General features: G+C 44.2%; 1 protein-coding gene across 1 annotated transcript in view; it reads right to left on the bottom strand.

The window, feature by feature from the left end:
* Positions 1-20,161, bottom strand: part of fer (fer (fps/fes related) tyrosine kinase) — a 334,586-nt gene that overhangs the window by 7,264 nt on the left and 307,161 nt on the right. Inside the window, exons 13-14 of the mRNA XM_085987508.1 lie at positions 10,248-10,402; positions 188-310 (exon numbers count right to left, since the gene is read on the bottom strand). Coding sequence (XP_085843634.1) covers positions 188-310; positions 10,248-10,402 — 278 coding nt within the window. The remainder of the gene's footprint in view (positions 1-187; positions 311-10,247; positions 10,403-20,161) is intronic.

Genomic DNA, 20,161 nt, shown 5'->3' with positions numbered 1-20,161 from the left:
GTATATGTAACAAAAGGCTTTTACACCACCCCACATAGGGAGAAGAAGTAAAGGCAGCTTACACTGCTTACAAATCACAGAAAAATACAAAGAAGAAGCAATACAAGCCCAAAATATAACTACTCAGAGATCTGTATGTAGTACGGTGTCAGTATTAAGCTTTTAATATTGATGCTAATAACTGTACCTTTTTCAACCTGTTCTCGTGCCTGCTGATTGGTCATTCCAGGATATGGACACACTCCCAAGCTGAATGTTTCCCACAGGAGTATCCCATAGCTCCACACATCACTCTCTGAACTGTATCGCCCTATGTGACAGAACAGTTTGTCAAAAGTCTCTTCATCTATTTTGTGCATTGGAAAAATTGATTTTTTTTGCCTTATAAACAGTACTTAAAAGCAGATAAACTTGAATTTATTATAAAAGTCTAGAGAAGGCTACATTATCTGCACGAATTTTTTTAGTGAGTGCAGCAAGATGGGCTAAATGGTCTTTTTTCTTTGTCTCTCATAAAGATGCCAACTCTTGCTGGATACAGTTCTTCCCTCCAGGACCTTGCTCAGGTGGCTCTCCTTCATGTGCAAATGTAGACAATAAGTGTTGACAGGTGATACAACCATGCATAGCATCACTGTCATATGTTCATCCAAAGTCCACGCCCGGACACTTGTAGCAGGCACGACTGCTTAGCAGGAGCAGGAACCCTGGATGATATTTTCTCTCCATAGCTTGGGGTGTTGAGGTCAACTGTAGTGCCCCGACTGAGACCAGCTAACTCAGCATGGACATTGTTTCAATCTGTGACCTTATTAGACTGTACGGTTCAGTACCACACTTCAGTGCTGATCGGGAATCTCTTCCGAATTTTGTTTAAATAGATGAATTCATTTATAGATAAGATGACATGACACACTGACCAAAGTAATGCAAATGCACAGAAGAATTTACAAAGCTGTACAAGGACTATATGCTGTAAACTGTAGCCTGCTAATTTTAATCTCAACTAATAAAAATTACTACATTTACAAGAAATTATGTTCATTATGTTCCAAACATTATTTCCAGTAGTCAGTGCTCAGCTTAGTGGAGGAGGTAGGATGAGAGCTGGAAGGGTTTTCAGAAAATATTTAGAGTGATTTGATCGGTTCTCCTTTGATACTGGTAGATTTTGCTAACTGTAGTAGGCCATTCAGCCCCTCATGCCTGTTCCTCCATTCAATGAGGTCAGGAATCGTGTCTCATTGCTAGTTTTTTTTTTAACAGATGTGCTCCTGACTTTTAATTTATATATTTCTCCATATTTCCTTGGTTGTAATTTGTTGGCAAAGTGTGAAAATTAGCATAAAAGTTTACAGCATAGAGGAAGGCCATTTAGCCCAGCGTGTCTGGACTGGGTTTTTTGCTAGAGCAATCTAAAACCAATCCTACTGTCCTGCTCACTCCCTGTATGAACGAAAATAACAATTTGCAATTACATAGGACCATTAACATAGAAAAATGTCCATGGTGCTTCAAAAAAGAAAATGGCGCCTAGCAAAAGAAGGTGCTATTAGGAGGGGCGATCAAAGCTTGGTCAAACCAGTGGGTTTTAAGGAGGGTCTTAAAGGAAGAAGAGGAGGAGGGGTTTAGCGAGCGAATTCCAGAGCAGGGGGATACGTATCTGAATGCACAGCCACCAATGGTGGGGCGAAGCGAGAGAGGAATGCACAAGAGGCCAGAGGAATATGGGGCGGGGCAGAGGGAAGGAAGTGTAGGGCTGGAGGAAGTTACAAAGATAGTGTGAGGTTCAAGGCCATGAAGGGATTTGAACATGAGGATCAGAATTTTAAATTTAGGTGTTGGGGGGACTGGGAGCCAATGTAGGTTAACGAGTCGAGGGATGATGGGTGAGTGGGACTTGGTGTGAGATAGGATATGAGCAGCAGAGCTTTGGTTCAGCTGACGATTATAGAAGTTGGAGGATGGGAGGTTGGCCAGGAAAGCATTGGAATAGTTAATTCTGGAGGTGACAAAAACATGGGTGACGGTTTTAGTGGAAGATGAGCAGAGGCAGGGAACGCTACGGAGGTCGAAATAGGCTGTCTTTGTGATGGAGAGAACATGGTGTCAGAAGCTCAGCTTGGGGCCGAATAGGATGCTGAGGTTGTGAACAGTCTGGTTCAGATTGAGACAGTGGCTGAGGACAGGGATGGAATCGGTGGCAAAGGTATGGAGTTTGTGATGAGGGCTAAAGATAATGGCTTCAATATTTCCAACGTTTAACAGGAGGAAATTACAGCTTATCCAAAACTGGCCATCAGACAAGCAATCTGACAACATTGATGCAGTGGAATGGTCAAAAGAGGTGGTAGAGATGTAGAGCTGGGTGGTCAGTGTGGAAGTGATGTGGGTGTACATTTCCAATAAAAAGATTTGGAAAGATGTTTATAAGAGATCTCCCCACAAACAATGAACAAAGTACTCAGGTTAGTGCAGAAAACAAAATGGCTTTCTTTTTGCTTGCTGATTGGTACATTTCCTCTCAGTTATGATTTGTTGCTGCTTTATGAATACAACATTTGAGCAAATGATCTGCCAGCATTTCAAAAGGTGTGCTGTTTGTACATATATAAAAAATCTGTAATATAAAGTGCTTTGATAACACACACCCCTTTCACATTGTGTCCCACTTCAGCAAACAGATTTTAGATTTGCTCAAATTTCATATTCAATAAATCACAACTTAGTAGTTACAAAATACTAACAATTTTTAGAAATATAGCTAAGCAGAACAAATAAAATCTCTCCAAAAAAATCCAAAATTAGAATGTCCAAAATAAGGTCTATAAGATAATAATGACATAAATATTGGACATTTCAAAACATGATTAAAATTAACTATAAAACTGTCTTTTGTGTCTGTGTACATCACTAATGTTTTCACTTCAGGGCCTCTGCCTCCCTGAAAAACCTGGGGTTGGAATTGTTATTTTTCATCTAGATATATTACGCTGTCAGCTGAAAGGAGATGCCACAGTCTGAGTATGTGCAGTGTGCACTCCTGTTATATACCAGTTGAATTCTTTCACTGCAAGTGGAAAGATGAATCCTTTTGCACCACAAGGAGATCTATGAGTTTTTCCAAATGATTTGAAAACAAAGTGCAGAATTAATTTTACACAAAATTTCACATTTTTAGTTGAGAGAGGAGGCATGTCAAAATGAGAGAGATTATAATGAGAGATGGGCTTAACCACAACTATGTTCTACTGTATTAGAATTCAAAAACAATTATTTGACACATGCAATTTTAAAATACTGATTATATATTCAGTTAATAGAATATTTTCCTTTACTTGTGTCATTTCTCATGTTGGAAAATTATTTTTGAATGTATTTTCCCAACAAAAAACTGAATCGAAATTTGAAAACTTTTCACAAAGCCAAAGGCTGAATATTGACAGCTATGCTTTGTTTATACTTTTTGATATTACTGTAATTAGTACAGCTGTGTGAATAAGGGACAAATGATGGAAATTACTGGCCCTGGCTGTTGTGCTGTCAAACTCCTGTTCCAGTCCTGTCAAAACACAGGGCCGCCTCTGGAAGAACTCCAAGAATCTCAGAAATCAATTTGCTCCAGAAGAGATCTACTTTTCCACTGAAAGAATCCTGCTGCTGTATAGTGGGAAATTTGTACACTGCACATGCTCAGACTGTCAATCTCCAAAGCACAAGGCAGTGCTACTACAACCCTATCCTCCACAGTGCTACGAAACACAAACTACACATCTCCAGCCTGGTACATGTTGCCTATCATAGAGTCATAACGGCACAGAAGGAGGCCATTCGGGCCATCGAGTCCGTGCTAACTCTGTGTAGAGCAATCCAGTCAGTCCCATTCCCCCGCTCTATCCCCGTAGCCCTGTAAGTTTATTTTTCTCAAGTGCCTATCCAGTCTCCCCTTGAAAACACTGAGGGCTAGATTTTCGGGGAGCCGTCAGGCGAGGTTTCAGGCATGTGGGGGGGGGGGGGAAATCCCGAATTTGGGGGTCCTGCCACCATCTCGCCCAAAACCCTACCCCACGTAAGTTTCAGGGGCGGCGGGTACCCGCCCGCACTGGGACCCGCCGAAACCAGGCGGGAAGGGATTAGTGCCAATTAACTGCCTGTTAACAGGCAGTTTTTAGCCTAATCCCTATTTTGAGGTAGAGCAGGCAGGCTGTCGGGTTGAAGGAGTTGGCGGGGTCGCGATGTCGGCGCTCAGGTGAGTGATGGGTGCATGAGTGCAAAGGTAAGTGTGTTTGGTGTCTCTAAAGTGTGTAAAGAACTTTTACTTACCTGTACTTACCTTCACAGCCTTTCTTCCTGTAGCCGTCGGGAGCGCATCACTCAGCCGGAACTTAAAGTTGAACGGCTGCGATCTGTCAAAAGTGACAGCCTTCAGCTTTGAGTGCCGGTGTGAGTTCTAACTGAGTCTGTGCAGAATGACTCATGTCAGAACTCAGACTGTCAGTGTTTCACAGCTTCAAACAGCTGTCAAACGCTGATTTTTCATCTGTCAAGGACTCTTGACAGATGAAATTTCAGTCTGTGACGTCACCTGCTGCCAGGTGGCTTTTAATTGGTCTGCTGAGCCCGCTCGGCGGGCTCAACAAGGGAAAATCGCGCGGATTGGCCGGACATCGAAGTAGGCGGGTCAAAAACCCGAAAGGGGAAGTCCCGCCTTCTTCCCGACAGGTTCGGCAAAATCTACCCGAGTGTCTCCACTTCCATCACTTCCGTCAGCAGCGGGTTCCAGGTCCTCACCACTCACTGCGTAAAACATTTTTTCCTCACTTCCCCCCTGTATCTCTTGTCCAAAACCTTAACTCTGTATCCTCTAGTCCTTGTACCATCAACTAGTGGGAACAGCCTTTCCCTGTCTAGCCTATCCAAACCCGTCATAATCTTGTACACCGCTATCAAATCACCCCTCAACCTCCTTTGCTCTAATGAAAACAAATCCAGCTTCTCCAACCTGTCCTTGTAGCTAAGATTCCCCCATCCCTGGAACAATTCTGGTAAATCTCCTCTGCACCCTCTCAAGGACCTTCACATCCTTCCTGAAGTGTGATGACCAGAACTGGACACAACACTCCAGTTGTGGCCTAACCAGCGCTTTATAAGGGTTCAGCATAACTTCTCTACTTCTGTTCTCAATACCTCTATTTATGAAGTCCAAGATCCCATATGCTTTGCTAACCACACTCTCAATATGTCCAGCCACCTTCAGGGACCTATGCACATTAACTCCCAGGTCCCTCTGTCCATGCACACTCTTTAAAACTATGCCATTAACTGTATATTGCCTCTCCCTGTTCCCTCTGCCAAAATGCATCACCTCACACTTCTCTGAATTAAATTCCATCTGCCACTTGTCTGCCCATTCTGCTAGCCTTTCTATGTCCTGTTGCAGTCAATTGGTATCATCCTCATTGTTTGCCACACCCCAAGTTTGGTGTCATCGGCAAATTTAGAAATTCTACTCTGTATTCTAATATCCAGGTCATTCATGCATATCAAAAACAAGCAGTGGCTCCAGCACTGACCCCTGGGGAACACCACTGTCTACCATCTTCCAGTCTGAAAAACAGCCATTTACCACAACTCGCTGTTTCCTGTCCTTAAGCCAACCGTGGCTAACAAGGGAAATTAGGGATAGCATAAGATCCGAGGAGAGGACATATAATTTGGCGAGAAAAAGCAGCAAACCTGAGGATTGGGAGCAGTTTAGGATTCAGCAAAGGAGGACAAAGGGATTAATTAAGAGGGGGGAAATAGATTATGAGAGTAAGCTGGAAAGGAACATAAAAACTGACTGTAAAAGCTTCTATAGATATGTGAAGAGAAAAAGATTGGTGAAGTCAAGCGTAGGTCCCTTGCAGTCAGAATCAGGGGAATTTATAATGGAGAAGAAAGAAATGGCAGACCAATTAAATACATACTTTGGTTCTGTCTTCACAAAGGAGGAGGCATAGTGGTTAGCACTGTTGCCTCACAGCGCCAGGGACCCGGGTTCGAATCTGGCCTCGGGCGACTGTCTGTGTGGAGTTTGCACATTCTCCCCGTGTTTGCGTGGGTTTCCTCCGGGTGCTCCGGTTTCCTCCCACAGTCCAAAGATGTGCGGGTTAGGTTGATTGGCTATGATAAATTGACCCTTAGTGTTAGGGGGATTAAATACGTGGGGTTACAGGGATAGGGTGGGATATGTGTTGGTGTAGGGGTTACAGGGATCGGGTGGGATATGTGTCGGTGCAGGCTCGATGGGCCGAAATGGCCTCTATCTGCACTGTGGGGTTTCTGTGATTTCTGTGACAAAAATAACCTCCCAGAGATGTTGGGAAACATAGGGTCTAATGAGAGGGAGGAATTGAATGAAATCAGTATTTGTAGGGAAATGGTGTTAGGGAAATTGACGGGATTGAAGGCTGATAAATCCCCAGGGCCTGATAATCTACATCCTAGGGTATTTAAGGAAGTGGCCCTAGAAATAGTAGATGCATTGCTGGTCATCTTCCAAAATTCTATAGACTCGAACAGTTCCCTTGGATTGGAGGATAGCTAATGTAACCCCACTATTTAAAAAAGGTGGTAGAGAGAAAACGGGGAATTATAGACCGGTAAGGCTGACATCGGTAATGGGAAATATTCTAGAGTCCATTATAAAAGATGTAATAACAGAGCACTTGGAAAACAGTGACAGGATCGGACAAAGTCAACATGGATTTACAAAAGGTAAATCATGCTTGACTAATCTACTGGAATTTTTTGAGGATGTAACTGGTAGAATAGATAAGGGAGAACCAGTGGATGTGGTGTATTTGAACTTTCAGAAGGCTTTCGATAAGGTCCTGCATAAGAGATTAGCGTGCAAAGTTAAAGCACATGGGATTGGGGGTAAGGTACTGTCTTGGATAGAGAACTGGTTGGCAGACAGGAAGCAAAGAGTTGGAATAAACGGGTCTTTTTCCGAGTGGCAGGCAGTGACTAATGAGGTACCGCAGGGATCGGTGCTAGGACCCCAGCTATTCACAATGTATATATAAATGATCTAGACGAGGGAACTAGATGTAATATCTCCAAGTTTGCAGATGACACAAAGCTGGGTGGGCGTGTGTGCTGTGAGGAGGATGCAGAGAAACTCCAGTATGATTTGGACAGGTTGGGTGATTGGGCAGATGCATGGCAAATGCAGTATAATTTGGATATATACAAGGTTATCCACTTCGGTGGCAAAAACAGGAAGACAGATTATCTGAACGGCAATAGATTGGGAAAAGGGGAAGTGCAACGAGACCTGGGTGTCCTTGTGCACCAGTCGCTGAAGGTAAGCATGCAGATGCAGCAGGCGGTTAAGAAGGCAAATAATATGTTGGCCTTCATAGCGAGAGGATTCGAGTACAGGAGCAAGGATGTCTTGCTGCAGTTGTACAGGGCCTTGGTGAGACCACACCATGAGTATTGTGTGCAGTTTCGGTCGTCTTATCTGAGGAAGGATGTTCTTGCCATGGAGCGAGTGCAGCGAAGATTCACCAGACTGATACCTGGGATGGCAGGAATGACGTATGAGGAGAGATTGGGTCGATTAGGCTTATATTCGCTGGAGTTTAGAAGAATGAGAGGGGATCTCATTGCAACTTATAAAATTCTAACAGGACTAGAGAGACTAGATGCAGGAAGGATGTTCCCGATGGCGGGGGAGTCCAGTACCAGGGGTCACAGTCTAAGGATAAGGGGTAAGCCATTTAGGGCTGAGATGAGGAGGGATTTCTTCACCCAGAGAGTGGTGAACCTGTGGAATTCTCTACCACAGAAGGCAGTTGAGGCCAATTCATTAAATATATTCAAGAAGGAGTTAGATATATTTCTTAAGGCTAAAGGGATCCAAGGATATGGGGAGTAAGCAGGGACAGGGTACTGAATTTGGATGATCAGCCATGATCTCATTAAATGGCGGAACAGGCTCGAGGAGCCGAATGGCCTACTCATGCTCCTATCTTCTATGTTTCTATGTTTCAATTCCTTATCCAAGCTGCCACTGACCCACCTATTCCATGAGGCTCAATTTTGTTGACCAGCCTGCTATGTGGTACTTTGTCAAATGCCTTCCTAAAATCCATGTAGACAACATCCATTGTATTCCCTTCATCAATCCTCCGTTGCTTCATCAAAAAATTCAATTAGATTAGTCAAACATGATCCGCCTTTTACAAATCCATGTTGGCTCTCCTTAATTAGCTTAAGCCTCTCCAAGTGCCCGTTAATTTTTTCCTTGATTATTGTTTCTAAAACTTTACCCACCACTGATGTTAAACCAACTGGCCTTTAGTTACTAGGATTGTCCTTACACCCTTTCTTGAACAATGGTGTCACATTTGCCACTTTCCAATCCTCAGGCGCCTCCCCCGCATCGAGGGAAGATTGGAAAATTATTGCAAGCCCTTCCGCTATCTCCTCCCCCAATTCCCTTAGCAACTGGGATGCAAGTCATCTGGACCAGGAGACTTATCCACACTAAGCATACACAGCCTTTCTAGTACATACTGTCTATCAATTTTCACCCCTTCCATTGCTTCTACCTTTTCCACTTCGACCGATATTTTGTCAGCATCCACCTCCTTAGTAAACACCGATACAAAGTACTCATTGAGTATTCTAGCCTTGCCCTGCGCCTCTGAGCATATATCACCTTCTTTGTTCCTAATAGGCCCCATCCTGCCTCTTACCACCCGCTTACTGTTTACATGCCGATAGAAGATTTTTGGGTTCCCTTTTATGTTAACCGCCATTCTACTCTCACATTCTCTAATCTTATTTTCATCTTCACTTCCCCTCTCAACTTATTGTATTTGATCTGATTCTCTCTTGAAGAATTCACCTGACATGCATCCTACACCCTCTTTTTTTGTTTCATCATCTCTATCTCCCTCATCATCCAAGGAGCCCTTGCTTTGGTTCCTTTACCCTTCCCTCTTGTTGGAATGTACCTAGCCTGTACTTGGAACATCTCCTCCTTAAAGATCACCCATTGTTCCATTACAGTTTTTCCTGTCAGTCTTTGGTTCCATTTTACCCTGGCTAGATCCTTTTGCATCCCATTGAAGTTAACCCTATTTCAGTTTAGAAGTTCCACTCAAGATTGTTCCTTGCTCCTCTCCATTGCTAATCTAAATCTTTTGGTACGATGATGACTCGTACCCAAGTGTTCCCTCTCAGACACTTGGTCGACCTGGCCCACCTCATTCCCCAGCAATGCCTCCTTCCTAGTTGGGCTAAGAACATACTGGTCAAGGAAATTCTCCTGAACACATTTCAGAAATTCCTCCCCCTGCTTTCCCTGTACCCTAGCATTATCCCAATCGATATTTGGGTAATTAAAGTCCCCCAATATCACCACTCTATAAGCTCTTGTATATCTCTGCAATTTCCCTGCAGATGTTGCTGCATATCCTGTAGGGACTTTATAAAAAGGTAAGATTTAAAATTCAACATATAAATGAAGGAACATATAAGTATAATAATCAAGGCAGTTTGAAGGAAAAATTGACAGAATATTGGAATTAGAGTCCAGAAATGCTGGCAAAGATCCCAGAATGCCGTGCAACAACAATGGAATCTGACTTATTCAGTCACTGCAAATTAGTAGCCATAGTACTACAGGTAGACTACCCTTTATCCGGACTTCCGAAAACCGAAACCCTCTAAAAACCGAAGGTTTTTTCGTTCAGCGTAAGTTGTGCGTACGAACGAAAAAACCTTCGGTTTTTAGAGGGTTCCGGTTTCGGAAGTTCGGATAAAGGGTAAGTCGTGCGCACGACCCCCCCGCGGACCCCGCCGGCCCCGACAACCGCCGACCCCGCCAGCCCCCCCGGCCCCGACAACCGCCGACCCCGCCAGCCCCGACAACCGCGGACCCCCCCCCGCGGACCCCGCCAGCCCCGACAACCGCCGACCCCGCCAGCCCCGACAACCGCCGACCCCGACAACCGCCGACCCCCCCGGCCCCGACAACCGCCGACCCCGCCAGCCCCGACCCCGACTGACTTACGCTGAGCGTCAGCGTAAGTCGTGCGCACGACCCCCCGCCGACCCACCTTCCGAAATCCGAAATTCTCCTTTATCCGAAACTCGGCTGGTCCCGAGGTTTTCGGATAAAGGATAGTCTACCTGTAATATACTGCATAATAATTGCACTGTTTAGATAAAATAAAAGTAATTTTTACCGTAGTTTAGGGCCTCAGGAGCTGTCCATTTAATTGGAATCTGCTTCAAGCCAGATGATGAGTATATTCCATCATCCTCCTGTCGCGACATGCCAAAATCGCTGATTTTTAGTGCATTGTTGTCACCTACAAGACAGTTCCTAGCAGCAAGGTCTCTGTTAAAGATATAAAAGATATGATTATTAATACATTAGTTAATTTTGGATAAGACGGTGGATAAAATGTTTACCATTCTACTTCAGCTGTTATCAAGGTTCCTTACCTCATTCACTGACCTTACTGAGATCCAGAACGGATGTGATCTTACTCCTATTTTTAATCAAGTCAATATCGTTCTCTTTCCAATTCTATTACTCTCTCCCTCTCCACATTTATATGCACCCCTTTGATTACATCATCAGGAAGCATGAGGCCATGCTCTTTGGCACTCATCAGCATCTAAGTATGAAAGTGTGTAACTTGGGCAATTTTATTTATTCGTTCATGGGATGTGGGCGTTGCTGGCAAGGCCAGCATTTATTGCCCATTCCTAATTGCCCTTGAGAAGGTGGTGGTGAGCTGCCTTCTTGAACCACTGCAGTCCGTGAGGTGAAGGTGCTCCCAAAGTGCTGTTAGGGAGGGAGTTCCAGGATTTTGATCCAGCGAAGATGAAGGACTGTTGCTGTATTTCCAAGTCAGGATGGTGTGTGACTTGGAGGAGAACTTGAAGGTGATGGTGTTTCCACGTGCCTGCTGCCCTTGTCCTTCTAGGTGGTAGAGGTCACAGGTTTGGGAGGTGGTAGAGGTCACAGGTTTGGGAGGTGGTAGAGGTCACAGGTTTGGGAGGTGGTAGAGGTCACAGGTTTGGGAGGTGCTGTCAAAGAAGCCTTGGCGAGTTGCTGCAGTGCATCTTGTAGATGGAACACACTGCAGCCACGGTACGCCGGTGGTGGAGGGAGTGAATGTTTAAGGTGATGGATGGGGTGCCAATCAAGCGGGCTGCTTTGTCCTGGATGGTATTGAGCTTCTTGAGTGTTGTTGGAACTGCACTCATCCAGACATGTGGAGAGTATTCCATCACACTCCTGACTTGTGCCTTGGAGATGGTGGAAAGGCGTTGGGGAGTCAGGAGATGAGAAACTTGCCGCAGAATTCCCAGCTTCTGACCTGCTCTTGTTGCCACAGTATTTATGTGACTGGGCCAGTTACGTTTCTGGTCAATGGTGACCCCTCAGGATGTTGATGGTGGGGGATTCGGCGATGGTAATGCCGTTGAATGTCAAGGGGAGGTGGTTAGACTTTCTCTTGTTGGAGATGTCATTGCCTGGCACTGTGTGGTGCAAATGTTACTTGCCACTTCTCAGCCCAAGCCTGAATGTCGTCCAGGTCTTGCTGCATGCAGGCATGGACTGCTTCATTATCTGAGGAGCTGAGAATGGAACTGAACACTGTGCAATCATCAGCAAAATCCCCATTTCTGACCCTATGATGAAGGGAAGGTCATTGATGAAGCAGCTAAAGCTGGTTGGGCCTAGGACACTGCCCCGAGGAACTCCTGCAGCGAGATGATTGACCAACAACCACAACCATCTTCATATATGCTAGGTATGGCTCCAGCCAGTGGAGAGTTTTCCCCAATTCCACTGACTTCAATTTTACTAGGGCTCCTTGATACCACACTCGGTCAAGTGATGCCTTGATGTCAAGGGTATTCACTCTCACCTCACCTATAGAATTCAGCTCTTTTGTCCATGTTTGGACGAAGGCTGTAAAGAAGTCTGGAGCCAGTGGTCCTGGCAGAACCCAAACTTAGCATCGGTGAGCAGGGCTATTGGTGAATAAGTGCTGCTTGATAGCACTGTTGACGACACCTTCTATCACTTTGCTGATGATTAAGAGTAGACTGATGGAGCGGTAATTGGCTGAATTGGATTTGTCCTGCTTTTTGTGGACAGGGCATACCTGGGCTGTTTTCCACATTGTCGGGTAGATGCCAGTGTTGTACAATGTTGCTTCTAATTTTTTTTGTACTAAACGAGTCATGAACTCCGTTGAGCGCGACCTTTGTGTCCGTGGGCAGCATTTACAACAACAACTTTTACAACACCAACAACAGCAACCACTTAAAAGCATATATACAGTAATGCCACTACGCACTCAAGGAGAAAGCTGAGCAAAACTCAAAAGACTAGAAACTGAGAACATTATCTCTAAGGTAGATCTGAGTAATTGGGCTATACCCATTGTTGTACCCAAGTCAGATGGTAAGGTAAGGTTGAGTGGCGATTATAAGGTAACCATAAACCAGGTTCTAGAGTGTAATCTACCCAATACGTTGCCAAATGTGGAAGATTTGTTCACAACGCTGACAGGTGGCCAGATCTTTTCGAAGTTAGATCTGACAAACATCTACCTACAACTTGAATTAGGATGAAGAGTCCAAGTCATGCTTGACTATAAATACTCACCGAGACCTATATCAGTTCAATAGACTACCATTTGGAGTGTCTTCTGCCCCCGACATATTCCAGGGGGTAATGAACCAAATTTTGCAAGGGATTGAAGGGGTAGTGTATTATTTGGATGACATACTCATTTCAGCACCAAACAGGCAAATCCATGATGAGGTGTTGAATGAAGTGCTCAAACGGCGAGAGAAGCATGGAGTCCGAGTGACAGCTCACAAGTGTGAGTTGTTTCAAAACTCAGTGGAGTACTTAGGCACAGAGTAGGCAAAGATGGTTTACATCCAACCAAGGGAAAGCTGGATGCAATCAGAAATGCACTCACTCCCAAGAATGTCTCTCAGCTTTGATCATGTTTGGGTCTTTTGAATTATTATGGAAAGTTCCTCCCAAACTTGGCTACATTGTTACATCCACTGAATGAGCTGTTGAGAAAATAGGTCCCTTGGAAGTGGTCAAAAGAACGCGACACAGTATTCAAAGAGTGTAAAAGCCAGTGAGTAGAGAGTACCATGTTAGTTCACTATGCTGTATCTAAGGAGATCAAGCTAGCATGTGACACCTCTCCATACGGAGTTGGGGCAGTGATCTCTCATGTACTAGATAGTGGGGAGGAGATACCAATTGATTTTGCTTCACGCGCTCTCAGTGCCAGTGAGCGGAATTATGCACAGATCGAAAGGGAAGCTTTGTCATTGATGTTTGGGGTCAAGAAGTTTCACAAATACTTGTTTGGTCGTAAGTTTACCATAGTTACTGACCATAAGCCCTGACAGCAATCCTCCAACCAAAGTCCCCAGTTCCAACCTTAGCTGCAGCCCGAATGCAGAGATGGGCTTTGATTTTGTCAGCGTATACGTATGACATTGAGTTCAGACGATCAGCTGATCACAGTAATGCTGATGCTATGTCCAGGTTGCCATCCCCATCACAAGTTACACCTAAGGAAGAAGTGGTCTATTTCTCATACATTGATGAGCAGCCAGTCACAGCTGAAGAGATTGGTGAGGCAACCAAATGTGACCCAATTATGTCAAAGGTGTATGATTACATAGCAAATGGATGGCCAAACCAGGTATCAGAGGAAGATATTCATCCATACTTTGTTTGTACAATGAATTGTCAGTAGATAAACATTAGATCATGTGGGGAGCAAGAGTGGTTATCCCAAATAGGTTCAGGTCTAAATTGTTAGGGAGATCTTCCTGACCAGCACCTGGGAATGTGCTTGACCAAGAGCTTTGCACGCAGTTACTTATGGTGGCCAGGTTTAGATAAAGAGGTAGAGTACATAGTCATTCAGTGTACAACATGTCAATCGGTGAGCAAGAAACCACCATCAGTACCATTACATCCATGGAAATGGCCCCCCAGAGTGGGGCAAAGGTTACATGTAGATTTTGCTGAGCTAGAAGGGCAGCAATTGTTCATAGTGATAGTCACTTGAAGTGGGTAGAGGTGTTTCTGATGCGGATAATAACAAGCAGCAAAACACTAGACAATTTGCAAAGATTGTTTTCTTCATACAGCCTCCCAAAAGAAATTGTGTCTGATAATGGGCTGCAATTTTGTACAGAAGGGTTCACACAGTTCATGAGCAGAAACAGTGTGAAACATACCAAAGTTCCACCGTGCCACCCTGCTTCAAATGGTGCAGCAGAGCACACAGTACAAATTGTCAAACGTGCCCTCATCAGGCAAATGTTAAATCCAAATCCAAAGAAATATCAGTTGTCATTGGACCACAAACTGGCAAATTTTCTGATTACCTATTGGAATACTCCTCATACCACTACTGGTAGAAAACCAGCAGAGTTGTTTCTCAAACGACAGCCACGAACCAGGTTCACGTTGTTAAAGCCAAACTTGGCACAGTCTGTAGAAGAGAAACAATCAAGGCAGAAAGAGAGTCATGATCAAGGTAGAGTTAGAGAGAGAAGTGTGAAGTTGAACCAAAAGGTTAGAGTGAAGAACCATCACCATAACTGGTTAAAGTGGTTACCAGGAAGAGTAGTGAAGATATGTGGCCCTCACACATATTTGGTCAAGATGTTTGATCATGGAAAGGTTAGGTTTGTTCACATTGATCATATCTTACCTACAGATGTGGAAGGAGTTGAAAGCTGGGATGATTCAATTTATTCTGATGAGTCAGATAGTCTTATTACAAGTAGAGTACCAGTAGCAAATCCTACATCAGACATACCAGGGACAAGTCCATGGCAAAGTCAGAATTTAAGTCTGAGCCCGAGTCAGGCAGACAAACAGTCTGAAAGTGTAGAAGGTCCAAATATAGATCATAGAAACATAGAAGAGAGGAGCAGGAGTAGGCCATTCGGCCCCTCGAGCCTGCTCCGCCATTCGATGAGATCATGGCTGATCATCCAAACTCAGTACCCCGTACCTGCCTTCTCCCCATATCCCTTGATACCTTTAGCTCTAAGAAATATATCTAACTCCTTCTTGAATATATTTAAAGACTTGGCCTCAACCGCCTTCTGTGGTAGAGAATTCCACAGGTTCACCACTCTCTGGGTGAAGAAATTCTTCCTCATCTCTGTCCTAAATGGCTTGCCCCTTATCCTTAGACTATGACCCCTGGTTCTGGACTCTCCGGCCATCGGGAACATTCTACCTGCATCTAGTTTGTCCAGACCTGTCAGAATTTTATAAGTTTCGATGACATCCCCTCTCATTCTTCTAAACTCCAGCGAGTATAAGCCCAATCGGCCCAATCTCTCCTCATACGTCATTCCTGCCATCCCAGGGATCAGCCTTGTGAATCTTCGCTGAACTCCTTCCATGGCAAGAACATCCTTTCTCAGATAAGGCGACCAAAACTGCACACAGTACTCAAGGTGTGGTCTCACCAAGGCCCTGTACAACTGCAGCAGGACATCCTTACTCCTGTACTCAAACCCTTTCGCTAAGGTCAGCCCTTGGAGAAAAGTTCTCCGCAGGCTCAGCCTAGAATGAGTCAAAGTCCTACAACAAGGTCTGAAAGTTCTGTTCAAGAAAGAAGGTGTCCTCCTCAAAACAGAAAATCAGTGGTTAAGTTTAATCTGTAAATATAGAAAATAAGTTCCTATCTTTTGTTTGTGTTACAGAATTCTATAGTAGAATTTGGAAACATAAAATGGGTTCCATTTGAGAAATGTATACCAAGAGTTGTGTATACCATGCAAGTCATGTACAGGAAACTTTGTGCTATCCGGAGGTTGAATGTCCGGCAGCTTTGATCTAACGGCAGAAATCAGCAGCCGTTTTGGTTAGCTTTTTTTTCTTCTCCTAGCATTCTTTTCACAGGCAGGCTCTGGAAAGCGTCTTTGTAGCTTAGCAACAGCTTCAGAGACGCTTCCAAGCTACTGGGCCGAGTGTTTACAAGCTGTTGCTGAGCAACAGTGTTTGTGGTCAGATACGGCAGGCTCTGGAAGGTGTCTCTGTATCTTAGCAACAGCTTCAGAGACGCTTCCAAGCCACGGGCCGAGTGTTGACAAGCTGTTGCTAAGCAACAGTCTTTGTTGTCAGATACGGAGATGAAAAGCTCCTATCTGATAACATTGACGCTGGTCTATCCGGAAGTTTTGAGGCAACGGCAGCAGCTCGGTCCCGTGGGTGCCGGATAGCACAAAGTTTCCTGTACAATGATTATTTGCTATGATTAACTTCTTCAATAAGGAGGGAGAAGTGTAATAGCACCACCTGGTGGACTACTGATGTATATGATAATAAAGCCATATGCAGTACAGTTCTTACCGGAAGCCATGTTGTGCTGTTGTATGTATATATGCTGTGTCTCAAGATATCACAGCAACAGGCTGGGACATGAATAAAAGAAGGGAGGAAAATAAGTGAAATAAAATCATTTATCAGGATTCATGTATATTTAATGTTTATTTTTATTTAGGTTCCAGCCTTTTCTTCACCCATCTGATGTGATGCCTGCTGCGGTCAGGCTGCTGCCAAGATCTTGCAGCCAGTTCTCAGCAATCACTGCGCAATGCTAAATTGTGACTCTCCGCTCTGACTTTTCCTAACTCCAGCTGAAAGACATTGCAGCTTCTTCATAGTGCCTCTTCGCTGGGCATACTTCAGATTTTAAACTGAGCACAACTCTCAACACCATTTCTTTTTAAATAATGAAATTGGAAAAGGGAATAGGGAGAGAAAAAAATGTGGCACATTGAATGGAATCTTCTGTTTTGGACCAGAAACTTCAGCTCACAATTTTCAAAGAAAATTCCTGTTGCAAAAAAATGATCAATTGGGGTGCAATATATGAGTCCAAGTTTTAAACCAATTATTAGTCCAGATACAGTCATGCTATCAAGATCACCTTGGTTAGCAACAGAAGTTCTAGTTTACTTCTATATTGGCGACATCGCCCAAAAACACGTCAGGTTCCACATGTACGCCGACGACAACCAGCGCTACTTCACCACCACCCCTCGACCCCTCCACTGTCTCTGATTTGTCACTGCTTGTCCAACATCCAGTATTGGATGAGCAGAAATTTCCTTCAACTAAATATTGGGAAGGCCGAAGCCATCGTCTTCGGTTCCCACCACAAACTCTGTTCCCTAGCCACTGACTCCATCTCTCTCCCTAACATCCGTCTGAGGCTGAACCAGACCGTTCGCAACCTTGGTGTCATATTTGACCACGAGATGAGCTTCCGACTAGATATCTGCTCCATCACCAAGACTGCCTACTTCCACCTCCATAACATTGCCCGAGTTCGCCCCTGCCTCAGCTCAACTGCTGCTGAAACCCTCATCCAAGCCTTTGTTACTTCTAGACTTGAATATTCCAATGCTCTCCTGCTGGCCTCTTGTGCATCCCCTATTTTAATCGCTCCACTATTTTCAGCCGTGCCTTTAGCTGCCAAGGCCTGAAGATCTGGAATTCCCTCCCTAAAGCGGTGTGCCTCTCTACCTCTCTCTCCTCCTATAAGACGCTCCTTAAAACCTACCTCTTTAACCAAGCTTTTGATCACCTGTGGTTATGTGGTTCAGTGTCACATATTGTTTGATAATGCTTCTGTGAAACGCCGGGACATTTTACTACATTGAAGGCGCTATATAAATGCAAGTTTTAATTATATTATCAATCCACTGTATTAACATTGCTTAAAGCCAAAAAGAAATCAATTAGTATTACAATATTTAAAGCTTCAGTTAATTGATCCATAGAAACATAGAAGATAGGAGCAGGAGTAGGCCATTCGGCCCTTCGAGCCTGCTCTGCCATTCAATGAGATCATGGCTGATCATCCAAATTCAGTACCCTGTCCCTGCCTTCTCCCCATATCCCTTGATCCCTTTAGCCTCAAGAAATATATCCAACTCTTTCTTGAATATATTTAATGAACTGGCCTCCACCGCCCTCTGTGGCAGAGAATTCCACAGGTTCGCCATTCTCTGGGTGAAGAAATTCCTCCTCATTTCAGTCCTAAATGGCTTACCCCTTATCCTTAGACTATAACCCCTGGTTCTGGATTCCCCGGCCATCAGAAACATCCTTTCTGCATCTAGTCTGTCCAGACCTGACAGAATTTTATAGGTTTCGATGAGATCCCCTCTCAATCTTCTAAACTCCAGTGAGTATAAGTCCAATTGACACAATCTCTCCTCGTACGTCATTCCTGCCATCCCAGGTATCAGCCTGGTGAATCTTTGCTGCACTCCCTCCATGGCAAGAACGTCCTTCCTCAGGTAAGGTGACCAAAACTGCACACAATACTCAAGGTGCGGTCTCACCAAGGCCCTGTACAACTGCAGCAAGACATCCTTGTTCTTGTACTCGAACCCTCTTGCTACGAAGGCCAACATACCATTTGCCTTCTTAACCGCCTGCTGCACCTGCATGCTTACCTTCAGCGACTGGTGCACAAGAACACCCAGGTCTCTTTGCACTTCCCCTTCTTTCAATCTATTGCCATTCAAATAATAATCTGCCTTCCTGTTTTTGCCACCAAAGTGGATAACCTCACATTAATCCACATTATAGTGCATTTGCCATGTTTCTGCCCAATCACCCAACCTGTCCAAATCGTACTGGAGTTTCATGACATCCTCCTCACAGCATACCCTCCCACCCAGCTTTGTGTCGTCTGCAAATTTGGAGATATTACATCCAATTCCCTCGTCCAGATCATTAATATATATTGTGAACAGCTGGGGTCCTAGGACCGATCCTTGCGGTACCCCACTAGTCACTGCCTGCCACTCGGAAAACGACCCGTTTATTCCAACTCTTTGCTTTCTGTCCGCCAACCAGTTCTCTATCCAAGTCAATACCTTGCCCCCAATCCCATGTGCCTTAATTTTATACGCTAACCTCTTATGCAGGACCTTATCGAAAGCCTTCTGAAAGTCCAAATACACCACATCCACTGGTTCTCCCGTATCTATTTTACCAGTTACATCCTCAAAAAATTCCAGTAGATTAGTCAAGCATGATTTACCTTTTGAAAATCCATGTTGACTTTGTCCGATCCTGTCACTGCTTTCCAAGTGCTCTGCTATTACATCTTTTATAATGGACTCTAGCATTTTCCCCACTACTGATGTCAGGCTTACCGGTCTATAATTCCCCGCTTTTTCTCTGCCACCTTTTTTGAATAGTGGGGTAACATTAGTTACCCTCCAATCCATGGGTACTGTTCCAGAGTCTATCGAGTTCTGGAAGATGACCAGCAATGCATCTACTATTTCGAGGGCCACTTCCTTAAGTACCCTGGGATGTAGATTATCAGGCCCTGGGGATTTATCGGCCTTCAGTCCCATCAATTTTCCTAACACCATTTCCCTACAAATACTGATTTCTTTCAGTTCCACCCTTTCATCAGACCCTATGTTCTGCGGTATTTCTGGGAGGTTATTTGTGTCCTCCTTTGTGAAGACAGAACCAAAATATATATTTAGTTGGTCTGCCATTTCTTTGCTCCCCATTATAAATTCCCCCGATTCTGACTGCAAGGGACCTACGCTTGACTTCACCATAAACTCAGCCGCTGAGTTTCTCAGAGATCACAGGTCTCCAAGGAAGTGTGCTAAATGCAACAGCTGACCACTGGGGCTACATTACAGCTGAACAGCCTGTCTGCCAGAAGAAAAATTTTACTCCAAAAAGAAAAAGGCCAGCTATTGTGGCCATGAATATATGCAGGAGAAACAATGTGCTTGTTTGGTAGGAATTTATATTTTGATATCCTAGCTATCATTTAAGTACTGCATTTAGGATCTGGAGTCTGAATTCTAATGGTTGGGATCTGGAGTCTGAAAGCTAATGGATGAGAATCAGAAACTGCATTAAATTTATCTTCCCTAGCACACAATGAATAATTCAATAATGAAAAGTTAAAAAAAAAGATGCTGAGTGGGTTCTTTGGCTTCAGTTATGTTAGGTTTAATAGCAATGGTTTGAAGACAATCATCAGGACACATTTGTTAAATCATGTGTCTAAGA

The sequence above is a fragment of the Somniosus microcephalus genome, chromosome 1 (genome assembly GCF_052327205.1).
Source record: "Somniosus microcephalus isolate GS21.2 chromosome 1, FLI_Smic_1.0, whole genome shotgun sequence".
Lineage (NCBI taxonomy): Eukaryota > Metazoa > Chordata > Chondrichthyes > Squaliformes > Somniosidae > Somniosus > Somniosus microcephalus.
This window is presented reverse-complemented; position numbering and strand designations above follow the sequence as displayed.